Here is an 18,600-nt window from a genome sequence, read left to right as displayed (position 1 = left end):
CTCATAATTAAACTGAGGCCAGCTACAAAGCCCCTGTGATCCCTCTCTGAGAGATCACAGCAGGTAAACTGAGGACAGTATTAAGATCTGCTCAGCATGACTGGTATCATTGGAGGAAGAGATCAAAATTATCTGGCGGGTCTGCCTTGTAAAATATCTCAATTCATTCTGTAAATACTTACAAGCATAAGAAATTAAGTAAAAATAATTAAGAAATAAAATAATAAAATAACTTAGAAAAAAAATCACATGCTAACTTTTACAGGTTTCTCTCTTCAAAACTTCAGAAGCACCAGAGGTTTTTCTTTTTGTCCTAGATTGTTTTTCAAATGCTACTTCATGTCAGAAGGGATCACTCATGGGAGCTGCATGTTGCTATTTGTGTCAGATCATTCATCTATGGCAGCGCATTTCCTTTAAATCCTACAAGTAGGCCTTCTAAGTAGGATTGCTAGCATTTGGCAGTCTATCTTACCTGACCCCATGACAACTGAGTACAAAATTATAGAACACTTAGTTTATAACTCATTGTGGTTTGGTTGAATGACATTTGGTTCTTAAGTCTTTCAAAGTACAGTCTTCAAAATGTCAAAGACCATCTGGCTAAAGAGAGATAAAGATATTGATGTAGATATATTTTTAAAATTTATATATAATGTGCATATACTTTATATAATATAAATTTACAAATAGATACATAGCTATATATCCATGTGAAATTACAGATCTAAAATAAAAAGCCAATTTCACTGCCATACACACACACACATATATATATGTAATTTTATATATACACAAAATCACCACATCCAAAGTGTAAATTATTCGAGGGTAAGGAATCTACCAATTACACAAACTGCTATTCCTCTGTGCAACATATAAAACATATAAATAGGTAAATGAAGCTAAATGGAATAAAAACAAAGCCAGAGATTAGTCTACCTGTAAGCAGAAATTATCACTCAGATACTCAAAATAAACCATGCTATTGCTCTAGAGAAGTTATACCACTGGATTGGGACCATGGCATCTTGCTGGGGTTCATGTGCAAATCAGCAAACAAAATGGCATGTTTTTCTCTTGCTTTTTCATAGCTGAAGAAGAGCAAAGAAGACACTGTAGTCAGTATAACTGCTCAGCCCAATCTTTACCCAGAAAGTATTACTTTTTTTTTTTTTTTTTACAGATTTATTTATTTGAGAGAGAGAGAGACAGCATGTGAGTGGGGGAAGGGAGAAAGAGAGAGAGAGAGAAGATCCAAGCAGACTCTGGCTGAGCACAGAGCCCAACACAGGGCTCGATCCCACAAGTCATAAGATCAGGACCTGAGCTGAATCCAAGAGTGGATGCTAAATGGCTTGAGCCACCCAGGCACTCCTCTATTACTGCTTCTAAAAAATATTATCTTTTGGATAAATAAAATGTGGTATACGCATACAAGAGACTGTATTCAGCAATAAAAAGAAATGAAGTATTAACACATGCTCCAATACAAGTGAACCTTTCATCATGCTAAGTAAAAAAAGCCAGTCACTAAAGACCATATATTGTATGATTCCATTTATATGAAATGTCCAGAATAAGCAGATCTACAGAAACAAAAATAGACTTGGGGTTACCAGGGCCTGGTAAGGGAAGGATGGAGAGTAACTACTAATAGGTACAAGGTCTCTTTGGAGGGTAATGGAAATATTCCCAACATAGATCATGGTGATGGCTACACAACTGTGAATGTACTAAAACCACTGAATTGTAATACTGTAAGGGTGAATTCTGTGGTATGTGAACTGCATCTCAGCAAAGCTGTTTAAAGATACTAAGTTTAAAAATAACTATCATCTTAAAAAAAAAAAAAAAAACTATAGCAGAAACAGAGCCAACAATGAGGCAAGTAAATATGGCAGCTCTTTATCTTTCTAAGATTCTCAGTGAGCCCCGGGCATTAAAAGAATTAACCAACTGTCATAGCTGTAGAGGTAACTAAAATGAGGTAAATCAAACATGGCAGGAAGAAAAGACACACACACACACACAAATGTGCAAAATGAAAAAGGAAAGAAAAACCCCTACACACATAACAACACAAAATCAAACAACAGAAGTCTCCATATGGGTGCATGAGTATTTAAGTGTCACTCATCTTACCAGAGGTTCTCTCATTCTCCTGTTGTTAATTAAAAGATAAGCCCTTGCAAAGGCAGGAACTTGAAGTTGTGTTTCCTCATGACACATAAGATCTAGCATAGCTGGAGATTTCATAACCTTAACAAGGCAGTAATAAGTATTTTAAGGTGCCATGACTATTTCCCAGGCTATATTCTAAACACCACTGTCATAGCTATGGGCTGTGATTAACCCACCTCTTTAATGGGAATGGAAGATTCATTCTACAGAAAATCACTTACAGACAAACTAAGTGGCATTCACATCTTCCATAAAGTGAAGAACTGGTTGCTGGAAGGTCACAAACAGCCACTGCACTGTGTGACATAGAAATCAGCGAGCAAAAAACACAATAAAGACAAAGCCAGAGATTGTCTACCCAGCGTAACAAAGTATCTCAGCCTTCTAAAGCACAGTTCTATGATCTCGAATCACCACACATTTACTTAGTGCCTGCCACAGTCACAATGAAAAGTGCTACTGGTGGAGGACACATAAAAGATAACAGACTCCATGCCCTCAAGTAACTTACAGTTTAGATGTGATGTTTACCTATCTAGATGGCAGTGAGAGTGAATTTAAAAATTTTTGGTAGGCATGCAAATGAGTCTTGTCATTTTCAAAGTAGTCATTCTAGGATGATGTGAACCTACTTATTCCAAAGAAAACTGTCACTGATTAAAAGGTATTTTCCAACTCCACTTGTGGAACTGACTCTAAAATAACAGAAAAAAAAAAAACCAGCTCATCATTTTATAGGCATACTTACATAGAACTGAGCCTAGCAAACAGTAAGTACTCTACAAGTGTCTAATATATATATAACATATAATATGTAATACTTATGTGTATATATATACATACATAAATGCATATACATATGTATACATGTATATACAATCACCAGCCACCATATAAAATATTCAAAAGAATGCACCTCAGACCTTGAAGGCAACTTCTAAAAAAAAACCAACAATGTTCTGAGAATGAGATCACCACAATGTTAGGTTAAATGTGTAATTTTCCAAGGCAATTATTATGAAGACAAGTTTGAACACCTTACTTATTCGGATGTGTAAGTCGTTACATTTGTTTGCTTTTAATGTCACACTCTATTTACATTAAAGATAACAAAATACAAGGTGATATAACTCCCAAATGAATATTACAGGCTATAAGCCCCGCAGAAATTCAAAAAAGGGGGGTATAAACATCGTCAGACATGAAGGAGGACAAGGTATCTTGTTAGGCACTGAGGATTTAAAAGGTTACACACAGTGCAATTCCTGCCTATAAAAAGTTCAGATACAGTTTCATAGAGGGAGGCTGAGCTACACTCTGAAGGGTATACAGAATTCACATAGCTGGAAAGAAGCAGGAAGAGCATTCCACATTGGGGGAAATTAAAAGAACCTACAGAGGGAATGGTAGGCAAACCAGAAGATAAATCTAACTGGAGCTAGAAGAGCTTAATCTCTGAGCTTTATTTTAATAGGCCAGTGGTTGGATGAATCATTACCAAATACAAAATAAAGGAAAGTAACACTACACTAAAGGAAAGTGCTCCCAAAAAGAGTCCTCTGTGCCACGTTGGTGTTTGTTCACATCCCTCAATCCGGCTGCCTGCTGGTTTCCATGGCTTGGATTTACCCATTTGGAAAAACAACCCCTCCTTTGACAATACCAAAATCACTACCTCTGTCTGAAATTAGACAAGGAACACACATATTCCAGCCTCTTAGGCAATCAACCCATCGAAAGTAAAGAATACATCTTTTCACAAAAAATATGAAACAGCAGTGTCATAACAGGTATTTCAGCAGGTAATGAATTTTAAGTTAATAATGAAAAACATTTTAATATTGTCTATAAATCTCCAGCAAAGCTAAAATTTAAAAGAGCAGCTACACCAAGTAATGGTAAAGATGTACAGTTCTTGGAACCTTTATACAACACTGGTAGGAGAATAAAACGGTACAACCACTTTGGAAAACAAATGAGAGCTTCTAAAAAAAGTTACATATACCAATGACCCAGCAATTCCACACATACGTATCCAAGAGAAAGGAGTTTATTTGTCCACAAAAAGGCTCATATGGAAAAGTTCAGAGGTTGTGCCACAAAGTGAATGAATTTAAGAGCTATACTCCTAAAAATGGTTAATAAATTTTAGCACATGTATATTTTACCACAAAAATGTGTAGAACAATTTTATTCAGAATCATTAAAAACTGGAAACTATCCAAATGTCCATTGACCTTAAAATAGATGGGCAATCTGTGACATACAATGGACTACAGCACAATAATACAAAAGAAAAAACTATTGATCCATACAATATGGATGAATCTCCAAAATACTATGTTGAGTATAAAAAGTTGGAATCAAATGATTCTATTTATATGAAGCTCAAGAGCAAACAAAACTAATCTATGGCTATAGAAGTCAAAATAGTCCTTGTCTTTGGGGGATATGTATGACCTATCCAAGGAAGCATGAAGGAACATTTCCAGGTGATGGAAATGTTCTAAATCTTGATCCGGGTTGTTCTTACAAAAGGTATAAATGGGAAAAAAATCATTATAAGCCATGCCCTTAAGATTTCACCACCATCAATTATACCTCAATAAAAACAAAGAAAGAAACCAAACAGGTGGAACACCCCAGTAGTCCATTATCCATAAGAAGCCCAGGTTTGCATTTCATCTAGACCTCCCCAGATACTCTTATCACAAAATTAGAGCTCACAAGAAAAACTCCCCCTGAGGTTTGTAGGATCTATTCTATTCAGGGCAGTAACTTTAAAGTTCTGACCGGAATAGTTTAAGAAAAACATATGATTTCTTGAGCCTTTTTAAAACTCACCAATATTTTTTTTTTGAGAGAGAGAGAGAGAGAAAGGGAGGAGAGAGGCAGAGGGAAAGGGAGAGAGAGAGAGAATCTCAAGCAGGCTCCAAGCTCAGTGTGATGCAGCACTCGCTCTCACAACCCTGAAATCATGACTTGAACCAAAATCAAGAGTCAGACGCTTAATTGAGTGAGCCACCCAGGTGTCCCAAAATTCACTGACTTTTTTATTCTAAATATATTCTATTCCTCTTAGGACCCAAACAAAAATTGATCTTTTAAAAAAAAAAAAAAAAAGAAAGAAAGAAAGAAAGAAAAAGAAAAACGTGTTAATACTACAGTAAATGTTAGTTCCCAATATAAAAACCAGGTACAATGGAGTAAGGCAGTCTGACTCTCTGACCATAGTTTAAAAACCAGGCAAAAGATTCAACTTCTAATATTTCAAAGGGAATTTTCTAAAAGTTTCCTGGATATCCTTTTAAATCCTTCACAATATCATGGGGGAAATAACCATCCACTCAAATATATGCTTTGAAGCTTCAAAATAAAAGCAGTCACTTTTGAAGTACGGATACAACTATTCTAAACAGCAGATCAGCTAAGAGACATCAACCTGTTAATAATGACACTGTTCATAATCTGTAATTATCTTCTTTATTTATATACCTGTTCATGGTCCATCTCCCCTGCTAGAATGTAGGCCCCCAAAATCCGAGGATGTTGCTGCTTATTTTGTTAACAGCTATATCCCCAGCACATAAAATAGGACCTGGCACACAACAGGTATTAAGCATTTTCCCATAAATGTTCAGTTATTTATTTAATAGACCATCCAGAGTGCAGTAACTAGAAAACAATCATTTACAACCAACTAGTCCACTTCCAATGTTTCTCTACAGAAAAAGCCTTAAACAGTTTTCTTTCTTCCTCCCTTCTTTTTATCCCTCCTTTGCCAGCTGCCATTCCACTCTCTTGTGTTACCAAGTAACTGACTATCCCTGGATTAATCACACAAAATTTCAATGTTTCTCTCTTTAATAAAATGACACTGGAGTAGATGCATACCTAAGCAGACGGGATGATGCTTGGTGCTAAGAACAAAGAGATAAAAGACAAAGTCCTGGCCCTCCCAGATCTTACAGAAAGGCAGACAGAGAAGTACATAACATAGTGAGATAAATTCTCTGACAAAAGCATGCGTGGCATGCTATGAAAATACAAACACAACACCTAATTCAGCTAAAAAGGAAGAGTGAGGAGGGTCACTTTCTAGAAGTCTCTGCACTTGAGAGGGATGAATAGAAGTCAATACAAAGAGTGGGAGACGGGGATGAACTTCAGAGATAGGCCACGGTTCCCTCAAAGGAAATACAGCTGACCCTTGAACAACATGGGTTTGAACTGCTCAGGTCCACTTGTATGCAGCTTGTTCCCAGAAAATACGTAACAGTACTATAAATGTACTTCCTCTTCCTTACGTTTTCTTACTAACATTTGCTTTTCTCTAGCTGACTTTATTCTAAGAATGAATACAGTATATAATACACATAACATACAAAAATATACATTAATCACTCTGTGTTTTATTATCAATAAGGCTTCCAGTCAACAGTAAGCTATTATTAGTTAAGTTTGGGGGAAATCAGAAGTCATACACATGTTTTCAAGTGCACGGGGGACGGGGGGCAGCAGGCAGGTAGGCACCCCTAACTCTTATGTTGTCTGAGGGTCAAAAGTATATATTGTATACACATTGTATACAATATTGTATATTGATATATCTGGACTACAGGGTGCGGTCGAAGGAATAATTAAAGATAGGTAAACAGTAAATAAGGGATGGCACTCTGGTAATATTATGTATAAAGGCCAAGAAGGGAACAAGATTAGAAGCAGGGGTCAGTTATGGAGTTATTTTAGGAATAAAGAAGAAAATTGAGGGAGACCTAACTAACTAGAACAGTTCCTAGAACCTCTTCAACTTCTCATTCTGCCCTTTGTTCCTCAGTGACCATTCTTGGCTAGAGCTTCACTTATGCTCTATCCCAAAAGAATATTGCCAGCCCTGGCCTCTTGTCTGAGCTCTAGACCCATATATCTAATCCTGTAATGTTTAGCTCTTCTTTGAAATTTCAAAGTTCCTTCAAACTCAACATATCCAAAACTAAACTCACGATCTCATCCCAGAACCCAATCCTCTCCCTGCGTTTCTCATCTCAGCAAATGGCCCCCTACCCTCACCCAGACAAGATAGAAACCTAGGAGGCACTCTCCATGTCTTCTATGTCCTCTCCCCCATCTCTGCTCCAGGCTCTCACCATGTCCCGTCAGTCTTCTCCCTAAATATTTCTTAGTTCAACTACTCCTCTCCTTTTCCATGACCACCACCACAATTTAGGTCACCACCATCTCTTGCTTAAACCATCGCAGCATGTTCACATTCTCTCCTATTTCTACATTCTCTCCTTCTTCCCTTCCAATCTGGTCTCAAGCTGCAACCAGTTTGTTTGTTTTGAATGTTTATCAGCCTGCCTTGTTTTTTTATACCCTCCTACCAACACCAGGAGCTCCCTGTCGATGTTGCTTACCATATGCTCACCAGCACCTCATTCCCGATAGAGTGCATACTCAAAAAGTATTTGAGCCAAGGAATGTAAGAAGTTTACAATTTTGGAAGGAGTCCACACCAAGTGGTACTAGGAGATTCAATTAGGTAAGGACTAAAAGGTGTCCACTGAACTTTCCATTAGGATATATATCACTTAGTGGCTTCATCCAGAACAACTTTATAGAGTTGTAGGAGCAAAATGAGATGAAATGAGATGCCAGTGGATTGAGGAAAGATTGGGCAGAAGGGAAGTAGAAATAAGTTGACCATACTCTTCCAAAAACTTGGATGGCAAAGAAAAAAAGTCTAATAGCTGCAATGAGGGTGGGAGCAGGGGCGCAGGTAAGATTTAGAGATGAATTTGGTTTTGTTTTACAGTTGGGAAAGACTTGTGTGCATAAGTAGATGATGAGGATAAAGAACCAGGGGAGGAAGAAGAGGAAATCGGAAACAGATCATACGTAAGTCCCTGAGGCCAGAAAGGCTGGGACCCTTCTACTGGTAAGCACCAATAGAAGAATTAGCCTTTCACTGAGCCTAAGGGAAAGAGAAGAAGGATGAAGTTGGGGGCACCTAGGGGGTTCAGTCAATTGAGCATCTGCCTTCGGCTCAGGTCATGATCTCTGGGTCCTGAGGATCAAGCCCCGCATTGGGCTGTCTGCTTAGCAGGGAGTCTGCTCCTCCCTCTCCCTTTGTGATCTCTCATCTTCACTCTCTCTCTTTTTTTCTTTTTTTTTTAAGATTTTATTTTATTCATTCATAGAGACAGAGAGAGAGAGAGAGAGAGAGAGAGAGAGGCAGAGACACAGGCAGAGGGAGAAGCAGGCACCATACAGAGAGCCTGACGCGGGACTCGATCCCGGGTCTCCAGGATCACGCCCTGGGCTGCAGGCAGCGTTAAACCGCTGTGCCACCGGGGCTGCCCATCCTCACTCTCTCTCAAATAAATAAATAAAATTTTTTTTTAAAAAGGATTTGGATTTGGAAGAATCTGCAGATGGAAAAAACAAGATGTGGTGGTTCTATTTTCTCCTTAAAGGATACATAAGCTCTCTTCCAGCTCTCTGAGAAGGCCCTCTCCCCCTCTGTGTTGAACAAAATACAGAACCAAGCACAGTATGTATGTGTATCACATTTATTGCTGGATACCAAGAGCCACGTTTGAGGTCTGCTGTTTGTTCTAGAACTCCACTCCACCTCCCCCCTACCAACATCAGTCATCTTTTACTGCTATATGGCCTCTCAGAGAATAAGGGCTCCCATCGTGATCTCCAGAAAGCAGTGGTAATTGTTCCCAATTTTGAATTCAGTAAAAACGGTGCTAGAAAACTTTTTATGGGTTTTATCCTGAGAATGGCTACTGTTTTTCATTTCTTTTGCTCTCTGCTCAATAGAACTTAGAGCCTGATACAGCTGCTATTGCATATTCCTTTAATAAAGCTGCTCAAAGCCCTCTAATGGGTGATTTTAAAGACTGGCAAAGAGGTCAAAACTTTCAGCAGGGAAATAAAACAAGAGTTCCCTGTGGGGTCAGCCAATAGTTTATCAATTACTCATCAGAAAAAAAAACAATCACTTAAGAGGACACACAGAGTAAGAATGAGAGAAAATGGGTACCTGAAAAAGCTGCTGACATTAAAATAAAATTTTAAATTAATCCCTTGTCACGTTAATAGTGCTGCCACATAATGGAAGACATGTTTGTTTTCAAAGGTGGGGGGGGGGGGGATGTCCAGAAATTTGCACTCATCACTCCCTCAACTGTTATCAGGGAAGAAGCACAGGCTCACTCTGTCCAGCTGGATTTGGGGTAGTGTAAACAACTTTGCTAAATTGCTTGGCAGAATGGATCTGCAACAAATCATTAAATTCTGGAATTCACTCTATTAAAATCGAATCATTAGCCAAGAACAATTAACAGGCAACTATTTTCATGCAAAACAGATATAAAATAAAAAATCAGGAGCAATACATATGGATGATTCTTTCTCATTCATAAAGTTAGATGGTGCATAATGCAGACTATTGTTTCAGATCTTTGTTGCCCTCGGACAGCCATCTCTCTACAATGTAGAGTATTGTTTGAATACTGGAACAACTTAAGCTTTTTCTGTGTATCTAAAAGTCCCTGGATTAACATCCAAAGAAATCTGGCACTGTAACAAAGTTGACTTGTAACAAGTCTCAGCCTTTAAGCAAATTGCTTATTAATGCAGAACGGAAGTCGTTGTTCAGATCCTAATTAAGCTATGTATCTCCTCAAGCGTCCCCCACTTTGCACTCTCCAAAACCGTGCAGAAATTCTCACACATACAATTTCCCATTACAGCATGGATGGTAGAAGGCTTTTAACAGGTGAGGTAGACTGTGAACAAAACACAGGCTGAAAAAAAAAAGTTCAGACCAAAGGGTCACCAACTATGTTTAGCAGACAGTGAGCAGCAAGTGAATGAGAAGGATGCTGGGGCGTCCACACATATTCCACAGCCAAGATTTCCCACACTTGAAGATAAGCTGGCTTCATATGGAAAAGACATCTCCACTACAAAAAAACCTCACAAGCAAGACACAAAAGGGGGCACAGAAAATAATTTCAGTATAGGGCTCAAAAAAAGAAAAAGGAAAAACAGACAAAACTAATTTATTTAGAAGTGCACACAGATAGTAAAGGTATAAACAACAGACATGTTACAATTATGATGACCTCTTGGGGAGAGGAGGAATTTGAAAAGGAAAGAACACTTGAAGGAGGTGATTTATTATTTCCTGACCTGGTGGTGATTATAAGGTTGTTCGTTTTTAAACCACACATATGTTTTATGCATGTTTATGTACACATGACATATTTCATAATAAAAAATGTTAAGAGACAGAGGGACGACCCCAGACTTAATACACTCCAGAAGAACACAGGCATTCTATATACGTTTAAGAGAATGGATACTGGGTGGGAAAAGGACTGGATTGAGTTTTCTGTGATCATTTACTGATATATTTGTTTGTTATGTTTACAGACTTCTTTTTTTAAAAATTTAAAATTTTTTTAAAACTTAAAATTTTATTTATTTATTTATTTTTGTTTGTTTGTTTATTTATTTATGAGAGAGAGAGAGGAACATAGTAGAGGGGAAGGACAGAGGTAGAGGGAGAAGTGGACTCCCCACAGAGCAGGGAGCTTGACATGGGGCTCGATCCCAGGACCCTGGGACCATGACCTCAGCCAAAGGCAAATGGTTAACTGACTAAGCCACCCAGATGCACCTTACAGACTTCTTTGTAAACAAAATAGTAAGAGTTCAGAAAGATCATATAAATTAGCAACAAATTAAAGATAACTTGAAGAATAAATTATCTACTTTATTGAGGGTAAATATGCATTCTTTCAACTAGTAGTAATTCACATTGTTAGGATTTAAACATATTCTGTAATACCCCAATAATGTACCAATCTATACCATTCTTTTAAAAAAGGAGGGGAAAGTGCAGAAAAGAAGGCAAGATAACAAAGCAAATGGATGGAAATGATTCCTTAGAACTTAGCAGAACATGTAACATTCCGGAAAGCAAAAAGAGACCAAATGGAGAAAATAAAATCATTTTTCAGGCTGGGGGGTGGGGGTGGGGTGGTTGATAGGAGTTCATTAAGAAATAAAAGAGGGATTGGGCGTCTGGCTGGTTCAGTCAGTGGAGCGTGCAACTCTTGATCTCCAGATTTTAGGTTTGAGCCCCACCCTGAGTGTAGAGTTTACTTAAAAATAAAATCTTAAGAAAAAAAAAAAACCATGAGGAAGAGGGACTAGTCTGTAGGACAAACTGATGTTGATCAGCAAGGCTAGAGAATACTTCCAATGAGCTCAATATGCAAAACAGAAATGCCATTTACATGAACAGTCATTGAATAAATGTTCAGATACGGAGATAAAACAGATATAACCAGAAACAATCCCTGGTAAGACTAGTTTTATATATCTGTATACATGCAGATGTGCTAAGTCTGGATCTAATTTCTTCAGACAAAACCAAGTTTTCTGCAACAATTGAGCAGAACAAGGCTATATTGAGAGGCTATATTGAGAGGTTTTGAATCTTCTCACATGCTGGGGGGGGGGATTTTTTTTTTTTTTTTTTTTTTTTTTGTATCTTATGGTGTGTTTAAAAAAATCCTTACAGCAACAAATCGCAACACCCTAGGAATAGAAGGCCATGCAGACAATAGGGAAGGGAAGGAGGAAGGAAGGAAGAGAAATCTGCCTTCCAAAACAAAGCCATGTGTAGGCTCCAAGAGATAAACAGCCAAGTAAAATAATCCTTCCAGAGGACAGGAGAGAAACAAGGGTGGGGAGCTGGAAGGAAGGAGGATATAATCACACCTTCCCTTCACAAACTGTAATTAGAAGAAATACAAACTGGCCAGATCTCTTGCAGGAGATCTCTTGGGCTCACCTGGGCATGTTTTACTCATCAGGCTCCTCTCGGCCGCCTCCTCCCCCCTTCCCCTCTCCCCCTCTCTGGGCTCCCCCCTCCCCTCCCTGCCTCTCCGTCCCCATCCCTCTCTTCCCCTCTCCCCTCCCCTTTACCTCTCTTCTGTCCCTCTCCCTCTCCTCACTCTGGACCCTCTCCTGCAAATAAAATGCTGAAGTAAAATGAATTTCCACAGCAAAACAGTTGCAGATGTTCTACTTCAGAATACATCCCTGGATCAAGAGCTGGTCACTTGATATGCAGGGCTGGGGAACATAGGCGGTCTCAAATGGCTCTGCTCTGTGGCCTTTTCACCTTAATAGTACCCAGTACTCTAAGTTTCCTGATGCCTCTGAACTCATTAGACAAAGAATGCTAAACTGCTGCTAGTTAGACTGGCAGAAAACAAAAGAAATCCGTCACCCAACCTTGCTCCTATCTCTGGCACAGTCTCACTCAACAACTCGTGTGCATTTTCCTTTCAATTCCAGAAAATTAATTTAAGTGTAGCCTGTGATGAAATAAGTGATAATTATGTTCTAAAACAATGAAGAGCTCAAAATGTGAGGAACTTAGAATACTCCACTCTTAAGCTTTCAGATGATCACAATATGCAATTTATTCTTACTTTCTCCCAATATAAATCGCACTATTAAATTAAAAGGGGAGAATTCTTCTACCAAATTACACACTAATGGCTCTTAACCCATAATTAAAGTATCACTAACAGCAGCTTAAAGCCATAGCCAACCATGAGCACATTTATTAGGACCTATGTTTTCAGCACCACGTAATTATGTAAATATAACCATCAGCCATCTTGAGAAAAATCAATGGTCTAACCAGTTCTCTACTCCCTTGGGAAAACACTCTTTGTGAACTGGCATTACCCAGGGCCTCCTCCTCTGCACAATCAGAAAAAAAGTAAAGAAAATCTCTAAGTGCCAGAGCAGCAGGGAGAACGAATTCCAACAAGGCTGGTCACCTACAGTTCTCATTACTCTCTTTCGTGACATCACAACAGCCTGGGAACCTAGGCCAGCAACTGGCTTCAAAGCAATGAGGACTCCAGGACAGGCTCACCATGCACTCGTAATCTAAGATGTCATCCCCATGCTGGGAGCTGGGAGCTGGGAGGGTCTGCACTACAGAGCCGGTCCCTATCATCAAGGAGCTAATAATTAAGGAGACAAGACATAAAATGATTGTGGAGAGGCAGTAATGCTACAGAAAAAGCAGAGACTAATCGAAACCACTGAGCCCTCACAACAACTCATTTCTGCTACAAACTTTCTGAATAAACTTGAACAATTTAACTCTCTGGGCCTCAGTTTCCCTGGCCAAAAAAAAAGTCAAATGTCTAAGATATACCTAAGGCCCTGTACAGCTCTGCAATAATTAGATAAGGAATACAAGATATATATAACAAAGTACTAAATTATACAATAGTGACTATGCTGCCACTGGAGAGATTTCATGGATTTTTTTTTTTTTTTTTTTTGAGTCAGCTACTTCCTGGGAGCCAAATCAGGCACTGTGTCAGGACGCCAGGATACAGTGGTGACCAAGAAAAAATGCCCTGCCTTCATGAGGCTTCCAATCTACTAGTGGAATATTCTCAGGAATTCACTGGGGAAAATTGAAGGCCGAGGTTAGCCTATGACCTTTTCATGGAGATACAGGCAAAATTGGGGTTCAAGTGGGTATAACTTGAACATTCAGTAGGATCATGAGTGATTAGCTGGTAAACTGTTGAGTGTGGTAATAAACCATAAGGTTTTTGAACAGACTCATTAACACAAGCAGAGTTCTACTAATTTGTTCATTACCAATGAAGGTAATTGGTTTCCAGAAATTAGCCAGATTCTTTCTGCCCTTTGCCAATCCTCTCCTTCTCCTATCCAATGGGTCTCACCCCAAACCTATCTGAAGTTAATTTTTTCCTTTATTTTCTTCTTCAATTATGCTTCCAGGCTACTATGGTGAAAGTCAGGTGCCAGACAGCAGTCACCAAGCAGTGTCCATATTTGAGCCATTTAGAGTCATCTAACTGTAGGACTTTAGGAAGGCCCTGCATGCTACAAAATAATTGGCTAAAAATGATCTATTTGTGTATATGTTGCCACAGAAGCTGAAGAAATGACAGTGCAGACACATGGTTTATTTTGCAGAGTACGGCAGTGTACAATACAACTAAGGAATTTGGTATAACCTAGAGAATAAGAATAACCATCCGCATCTTAATTTTTAAAACTAAAACCTCAGAAAATTAAATTGCCCCTTATTCTTAAGAGATGTAAAACCTGCCTGTGCCGTAAATGAAATCAAATGCTGCCTACACCAACTGTACATTCCATTTTCCAAATAACTTCCCTGGAATGCTGGTGAGCTGCTATGTTTAATATGAATATTTCCAAAGTACTGGGTTTAAAGAAATAGCAATGGTTCCAACTTTTCTTACCAAAAAAAAAAAAAATTCCCATCTGAGATTTATGCCCATCCTCAAAACACCCTTTTGAGTTCAGAGCAGATGTGTGCAGTGTTTATACTAAGAAAACCACCAGTACATAAACAACCCACTAAAAACACCACTCAAGTTTTGCTGTGCTTTTCTTCATTTCCTGTGTATTTATTTTGGTGTTAATATAACGTTAACTTTCGTAGTAAGGAAAATAGCAGCAGATGTTTAAACCAAACAAACTATAGCAAATCATCCTACATATCTACTCAACTTTCAAAATCAAAGTTTCTTCCTCCCCCCAAAAGAGGGAAGCTTCAAGCAGACTACTCTCAAGTATATTACAGACTACAGAACAACAAATCAACCTGGTGGAGCTTTCCGTAAGCCTTTCCTCACCACCCCCAACTAAAGACATAAAAAAGTAATGTGGTATCAATTTCCTAGCAATCCCTCTATCCCTCTCTTAAGCGGATCGTTATGTTTTATTTTGTTTTGGTTTGGTTTGAGAATATCATATTACACAATGACAAAGACAAGCCACCAGATATTGCCTTAAGACTTTGTGATTTCTTGATCACTGAAAAAAAAAATGTTTTTAAAAACTGCAGTATATTAATTTCACAAGAAATGAGCCCAGTCACTCGCTACTTCCACCACCCTGAAGAAGTCTGCCTTTTTTAAAATGAGTGATTTCAGAAGTAACACGATAGTTAAAAACAGCAGATTCAAAGAAAGCAAACACCAAAATTCTCATTAGTGGAACAAGCAGGAGTTTAAATACGTATAACTTTTTAGAAAAAATTTTAAGTATGAGATCCTTATCCTGAGTGAAATAAAAAACAGTATGAATGAGATTTTATGTTCCTTGAAGGGGAAAGGGTAAGTTTTCAACTGACTAGGTAACAGGCCTGAAATTTTACATGAAAAATACAAGTTTCCTCAATGTTTTCTTTTTCAAAAGAAACGTTCAGTTCACTATTAAGGGAAAACATGGAAACTCCTACTGAATCAGAAAGGAGATGTCTCCTCCTCGATTTGTATTTGGTTACAACAAAAAACGCCCCTCCTGCCAAGCTGAATTCCCCCGCAGATGCCTCTCCGGCCACTCAAACCCAGGCCATTTCCACTTTTTCAAATTGCACGTAGATAATGTTCCAACAGATCAAGAAATCGCTTTTTCTCTTCTTCCTACCAACAGGGGCAGCTTGAAATGCTACAAGGCGGTGGGGAAACACCTCACAGTTTAGCAGGAGGTGATAAACAAGAAGAATTCTGAGTAGGTTTCTTTCTTTCTTTCTCTCTTTCAATTTAGCTTTCTGGTTGGTGTGTTGTGCAATCACTTCCACAAGGGACCGGAGTGTGGAGGGAACATCCTTCAATGTCAGAACTCTCTAGAGCAGTACAGGAAATGGGAAATCAGACAAAGAGGCAGTCTGTGCTTTGTGACATGGGTGCCCTTCCAGTCCCCCAAACTGAATAGAAAAATTCTTCATTGTTTGGGACAATAGCTCCTGAAAACAAAAACTCACTGTAACTTTCTGTTCCCCTCTACATGAAAATCCAAAGCACTGACTGGAATACAACATGAATACTGTAGATAGTGTATGTTTAAAATAAGTATCAGAGCGGGGGGTGGGGGAGGTGACCAACTCGTTTAACTTTTCCTGGTCCTAGAAGTTCTTCCTCTAAAGAGAGCACCAGCAGAAAACAAAAATAATCATATTATCAAGAGTTAAAAATTTTGAAGAGTTAATGTTGCAAGCAAAAGGGAAACTTTTAACAGTTTATATTTCACTGCCTTCCCTCCCCCACCCCACTGTAACCCTGAAAGCTAAGATAGAAACAGCAAACTTTGTATTGAAAATAGTGCATAATAAATACTCGCCTTTCAAAGCACCCTAAAATCCCAAGAAAGAGAGCAAAATACACAGAAGGCATTCAGAACCCTAAAGGAGGAGTGGCCTTAACAAAAGCAATAGGAGAGCAATTTCTAGAACAGAACCTCTACCTTCGTAGCACAGAATGCCGATATTGTTGTTCATCTTGTCCAAGTACTGGTAGTTCAACAGGTCCATCTTCATAAATAGCATTTATTGGGCTAGCACAGAAAACCGGCTCTTTGCTTTCCGCCCCCAAAGAGTAGGTTTCAAAAATCAATTATTACTGAGTAGCTCCTGGCTCTTCTCAAACTTCACAAAGACAGCGAGGCCCAGCCTCAGACGATCAAAACAAAGTATGTAAAAGTAAAAAAAAAAAAAAAAGAAAGAGAGAAAGAAAGAAAAGAGAAAACAAAAACACGCCACCAAAAAAAATCAAAGTCACACGGAAACCCTTGGAGGGTTTATTTGTAGACAGTATAGGTTTTGTATCCTCGATCGAGCACTTAAAAACCGTTTCGGAAGTCTTTGCAGGTCTTTCTTCGCAGTAGAAAAGGGGTGAAGACGAAGACCACGAAGCACATTTCCCCGGACAAAGCCGCGCTCGCCCTCCTCACAGCCCGCTGCAAGGGAACCGCGCTGACATGCTGGCTATGCTCGGTATGACTCGAATGCGAGCGAGCTTCCTCTCCCCGCCGAGGGCCACGGAGCATGCTCACTGCGCCCCGCAGCTCCTCAAATGTCAGGGATATTTTCTGCACAAGATCAGTCTCTAAATGCATTAAGTGCTTGAAAGAAAGAGAAAGAGGAGGTGGAGAGTCTGAACAGAGGGGCCGGGGCAGAGCTGCTCTGGACAGGAAGCAGCCCTGCCACTGCAAGAACCCTAGGAGGGGAGAGAAAACCCAGGAAGTTTCTTTTTCGGGAGCTGAGTAAAAAAGTAAAAAAAAAAAAAAAAAAAAAAAAATCCATCATGGAAGCAAACTTCCACAGAATTTAACCTTGGCTGGGTCTTCACTGTGGGGATTCGGGAACCCAGGCTGCTGCGTTTGCCGTGGTACATATACCATGCGTTATTTGGAAGGTTTTTTGTTGCTTTTAAAAATTGGTTTACGATGTCCTTTTACACTTCTACACTTCGGGCTGTATGTTTCAAATTTTGATCTGAATGTTACATATAACTTCTCTCCTGCTCCTCATGACATGAACCGGGCGGAGATGGTATCACTTTTTTTTTTTTTTTTTTTGGTATCACTTTTTTACAGCAGAGAAAACTGAGGCTCAGAGGGATTAAATGACTGACCCAGGACCCCAAAATAGTTGGTAAAACTACTTTTAGGGTATTTTCCCCCTAATAATTTTCCTTAAAGAAAAAAAGGAGGGAAAGAGAGAAAAAAGAGAAAACAGAGAAAGTGGTTTAAGCAAGGAAGACCAAAAGCCTATTTGAAATGACGGGTCATGAGGAGAATAAAGGCATTTTCATTCGGCACATATGAAAGCTGTTTCATCTATTTATTAGGGGCCAGTAGCATGTTGCTATGCTGTTCCTATACTGTTCCTTTAAAACCCTTAAACTGGGGATCCTGGGTGGCTCAGCAGTTTAGCACCTGCCTTTTTGGCCCAGGGTGCGATCCTGGAGTCCCGGGTTCGAGTCCCACATCGGGCTCCTGGCATGAAGCCTGCTTCTCCCTCCTCCTGTGTCTCTGCCTCTCTCTCTCTCTCTCTATCATAAATAAATAAATAAATCTTTAAAAAATAAAAATAAAAAAAAATAAAAATAAAAATAAAAATAAAAATAAAAAAATAAAAAATAAAACCCTTAAACTTCGTATCTCCAGTATCTAGTACAAGTAGGTACCCAAAAGCTGTTTACTGATGAGTACATCACTGAATGTCCAGAGCCTTTAAGCACACAAAGAGCACACTAGCAAACAGAGGGAGGAAATTGTTTTATCTTAGCAGGCTGTAGCTAGCTTTTGGCACCATAAATTGACTAATAATTCACCACAGGAAGTGTCTGTGTATTGATATGAATATATGCTATTTGGAGATTTAGAAAATATCAAGGAGTGTCATACTGTAGATCAAGACCTGAAATTTTAATATTCTACAGAGCTGAATAAATAATTTCAGGGGATTTTTAAAATCCATCAGTAGTTGCATTTTGGATGACAGATGTTCAC

General features: G+C 38.9%; 1 protein-coding gene across 5 annotated transcripts in view; it reads right to left on the bottom strand.

Annotated features, from left to right (window-relative positions):
• Positions 1–18,600, bottom strand: part of VGLL4 (vestigial like family member 4) — a 162,885-nt gene that overhangs the window by 66,766 nt on the left and 77,519 nt on the right. Inside the window, exon 1 of one of the 5 annotated variants that reach the window (XM_077857807.1) lies at positions 16,552–17,260. The exons of the other annotated variants lie outside the window; for them this stretch is intronic. Coding sequence (XP_077713933.1) covers positions 16,552–16,633 — 82 coding nt within the window. The 5' untranslated portion in view covers positions 16,634–17,260. Of the gene's footprint in view, positions 1–16,551; positions 17,261–18,600 lie in introns of those variants that run through there. 5 annotated transcript variants of the gene reach the window in all.

This window comes from Canis aureus, chromosome 19, assembly GCF_053574225.1.
Source record: "Canis aureus isolate CA01 chromosome 19, VMU_Caureus_v.1.0, whole genome shotgun sequence".
In the NCBI taxonomy this organism is placed as follows: Eukaryota; Metazoa; Chordata; class Mammalia; order Carnivora; family Canidae; genus Canis; species Canis aureus.
This window is presented reverse-complemented; position numbering and strand designations above follow the sequence as displayed.